At 38.9% G+C, this 3,948-nt stretch overlaps 1 protein-coding gene across 1 annotated transcript; it reads right to left on the bottom strand. All coding sequences in view use genetic code 11, as the record gives it.

The window, feature by feature from the left end:
* Positions 1-2,467: 2,467 nt before the first annotated feature.
* Positions 2,468-2,780, bottom strand: EGR_10339 (hypothetical protein; the record flags this gene model as incomplete). The annotated part of the gene is made up of 2 exons (XM_024499588.1): positions 2,468-2,561; positions 2,668-2,780. 2 exons carry the CDS (start codon positions 2,778-2,780, stop codon positions 2,468-2,470), a joined length of 207 nt encoding a protein of 68 aa, XP_024346006.1.
* Positions 2,781-3,948: the final 1,168 nt, after the last annotated feature.

Raw genomic sequence — 3,948 nt, 5'->3', positions numbered from 1 at the left:
ATTTGAGTTGCAAAATACATTTTTCGTTATTCCTAAGTTGCACAGCCGAAGCTTTCGTTTGTATTTGGGAAAAATTAGGCATGAATTTGGCGCTGTTGCAGACAATTTCTTGAGTCCAAAAACGCTTGTTAAAGCGGTAGATGAGGAAATTAGGAAAGTGGCTGGTTATTTACGGACTACTTTTATCACAGGTGATTAAATAGGGGGACTTAACCTGTAGACATACAGCGGGATCAGGGCTGCTGGCGTAGCCTGAGGTCTAGGCCACTTGGCTGAGATACAGTTGTAGGGCACTTAAGTGGTCCCTCTAGCTAACCTGGCAGTTAGCCGAACGGCCATCTCATTGCAGTGCTTTTGACGTGCAGGAAGTTTGGAAGTCCATAGGTTTGGTTAAGTGGGCATTCCCCTATATTAGAACTGCAAACTTTGGATTCAATGCGCCAACTTAAAAATAACTGCCTTATACATAGATAAGTGAATACATTCGACAAAAGCAATTTTCAAGAGGTTCTCGTGCCCACATTATGGCTGCCTATTTAATGTTGAGGTGATTTGACGTTTTGATCAAAAGCACGCTCAAGTAGGCGACCCCTTTATCATCTGAGCTTTGTGGAATAAACTTCGGCTCATACTCATGCGCAATTTATGCTTTTCCACACTGCTTCTCATTATTGCGCTTTCAGAGAAGGCATACCATGTAAGAATTGTACTTAAAATAATACACTCAATGCAGTTGCTTGTTGTTTGCATAAAAATTGGAGAGACAACTCATCTGTAGATTAAGTACAACAGGACTCGATAATAGCCTATAAATAATACAGCTGGATAGATCAGGCAACGTAGTTACTGAATTACGACTTCTTGCAAAAATAAAACTAATTTACTATAAAAAGGGAATAGTACTAGTTCTCTAAAAACAGTTTTTTACTACTTTACAATATACAAAACTTGTAAGCTATACCCGAGATAAATAAGTTAAAGCTTTTAGAACAAAGGCGTATTTGGTGACAAATTATTAAGTTCTTTTTTATATGTGTCGAATAACCTGCAGTTGAATTTTGCCTTTTATATAAATGGGTGGGCTATGTGTGAGTGCTGTCAGTCAACACGGTGAATAGTCCGTGTTAATAAAAATGATTTTTGATTTATTATCTACATGCATGTGTCAAATAGAGATTATCATGAAAGTTTGGCTATGGATCAGTGGAGCTGGCTTGATTTGGAGTTTCTGTAAAGCTTGCGCCTGGCTGGTCAAATTTGACTAATTTAATCAAACACTGATGCAGAGTGCGTTTTTTACCTAAGTGTTGTTTTGGTTTTTTAGCTGGTCCTAGGGGTTATCAGTGTTTTCTTACTGTCACTAGAAAAGACTGCTCTTACTGGCTACCAGTTTTTGCTTTGTGGCCGAGAATATACCTGCTGGACTGGACGAAAAACCACTATACTTAGTCCTTCTGCTACAAGTACAAAAAAATACAACATAAGAACTTGCCAGATGATCCAGCCATGACGCCATATAATTTATTACACTTTATTTTGCTCCCTAACGCTTCACGGAATTCGAAAATGTGAATTATTTGTTGGTGGGGCGGTTGAATGCGAAGCCGCTCACTTCGGACACTACGTAATAGAGCCTCCATCCCTCTAGTTGGCTTGACAAGGAGATGCTAGTTTCAATGAAAGATGAGAATGCCCTAATGTGCACAATTCCTGATAAAATAAGAAGCAAATTCCAGCTTTGTTGTGGAGGCAAACTCATTTTGGTGCGGTTTTTATCTATCTTCTCGTAGAGTGGCAAAAACAACCTTACCCATGTTTTGCAGAAATTGTGTTCTTAGAATATACAAGTTTCTCTTTTCTCTAGGTAACTCTAATCGCCCCATAAACAGGTCGTTAATGCTGCAACCAATATAGCTGTTCTGGAGGCGAGACGAAAAGTTATTCCTCTTAAAGACCTAATTTCCTTACTTAAGGAAACGAATCTTGCCTCCCGCTTCGTTGTTTCAGTCAATGAGAAGAATATCACCACTGCTACTCTGGAAACTGCCAAATTATACGACGTCACTCTAAAAAGTTGTGGTTGTAAGTCTTTAACCACGCTGTAACAGATGAGGGTACAAATAAGAACTTAAAGTACAATTGGACGCCGAAAATGAAAGACTGACGACTTGCAATCAGCTGCTCTTTGTATTGGAGCCGATACTCCAGCTGGTAATGAAAATATTAGATGTCAAGAAGGGCTTCCATGCTAAGAATGCAGGACAACGAAACAATGCCGAGAATGCTCAGCACAGCTGTATCAGCTATCTTTTGAGCTATTTAAACCGCTGGACAAATTTAAATGACATGATTTTGGCTGAGCTGTGACATTTGGAGGAGCGCAATGAGTAGATCATTTGAGAGCACCTTTGACGGCTCGAAACTATAGTAACGTTTATTTTTGTAATTTGCCGTCTTCTGAAGTCGTTTAAATAGCTAGTCGATCTACACATGCTGCAGGATCGGGTTGTCTGCCCTCTTGAGTGGCATCCGGCACGAAAATGTAGGCCCTCAAATCTAGTCTTTTTTTACAATTAAGAATATGGTACCCTTTGAGGAAGTGGTTTAGGTCGGTCACAATGGCTCCTCGAGCATAATGGACGTGTCTACTGATTATCACGCTATCACCGATCATCCTGGTGCCTTAGCAACACTACAGTGTGAGGCATAGATCGACGATGATTGATGGCTGCGAGTAAGACAGCTGTGGAATCAGGATAGGCGCTAAGACTTGGCTTCATTTAGATGCATAGGAAGGGAGAAGGAGAACATTACCAACGCTGCGCACTGTTCCCCTTAAACAGCTGTTATGTGCAATGTTTGATAGGACAATACCGTTAATTCTCAAGCTCAGATGAAGACGTAGGACATCAAAATCATCATCTAAATTTGTGGACTTCATGTTTTTATAATTTTATTGTGTATTTGTTATTTGCACATTTGCGCAACAATTCGAGTTATATATCCTTCGGTGGTAGGCACAAGCAAAAAGGGTTCAAATGAAAGACCATCTCTAATACTTCCAAAGGGAACAGACAAATCTACCATGGCTGATGCACTTCATTACCAAGATGCAATAGCCTTCCTTCTAATGCCTGAAAATTTTTTTATCCTAATGTGCTTAACAGCTACTATTCAGTTTTTGTGGTAAAAACAGGCACTGAGTTGTTGAATTTTCATCAGAATTTATAACAATTTGGAAAGGTCTCGAATGATTGAACTTAGTCAGTTTTTTCCCTATCTTTCCAACATCCATGCCTTCTATCTAGTTAAGTTTTCGAGATCAATTCACGAAAGGCATAAGAGCTTCTTTCCGATGCTACACATTTGACTGCTAGTTACAGATCAAGAATTGTAGTAAAGATTGTGTTTTACCCTATTAAACCAAACTGGTGATGTAAGCATCGTGTCTCGCGAAATAAAAGCGATGATCCTATCGTCCTTTTAAGAAATGAGAAATAAGCATTTGCTTCTACTCTGTTAATTACAATTTTTTCTTACTTTGAAAAGGCAATTACGGATAGTTTGATAAAAGGGTAGCATTTCATTAATCTACAAAATTACTGTACTCATGATATTTCCAAGAACCTACCTTTGAATGGACTTCCGAGATAAATTAATTTGAACTGAAACATCCCATTAACATTTCTATCGCGGGCGAGTCATAACGGCGAAGTGAAAGTTGAGCGTCCTTAAGACATCAACTATGCAAACGAAGGTTCCACCCCTTCTGATTTATTTTGGAATTTTTGCATTTGTGTTCCCTTATAAGGCATGTTTTGGCAATTATTCAACAACTTTGCACATAGGAATTTGCCATGACGAAGGACAGAAAAGAGCTCAATTAATAGTCAATTCTAGTGAGTGGGTTTAGAATATAAGTCAGAATGGTGGTGAAGACTATAACAA

The sequence above is a fragment of the Echinococcus granulosus genome (assembly GCF_000524195.1).
Source record: "Echinococcus granulosus chromosome Unknown EG_S00210, whole genome shotgun sequence".
Taxonomy (NCBI): Eukaryota; Metazoa; Platyhelminthes; class Cestoda; order Cyclophyllidea; family Taeniidae; genus Echinococcus; species Echinococcus granulosus.
Note: the sequence above shows the minus strand (reverse complement) of the source record. Positions and strands in the feature narration are given on the sequence as shown.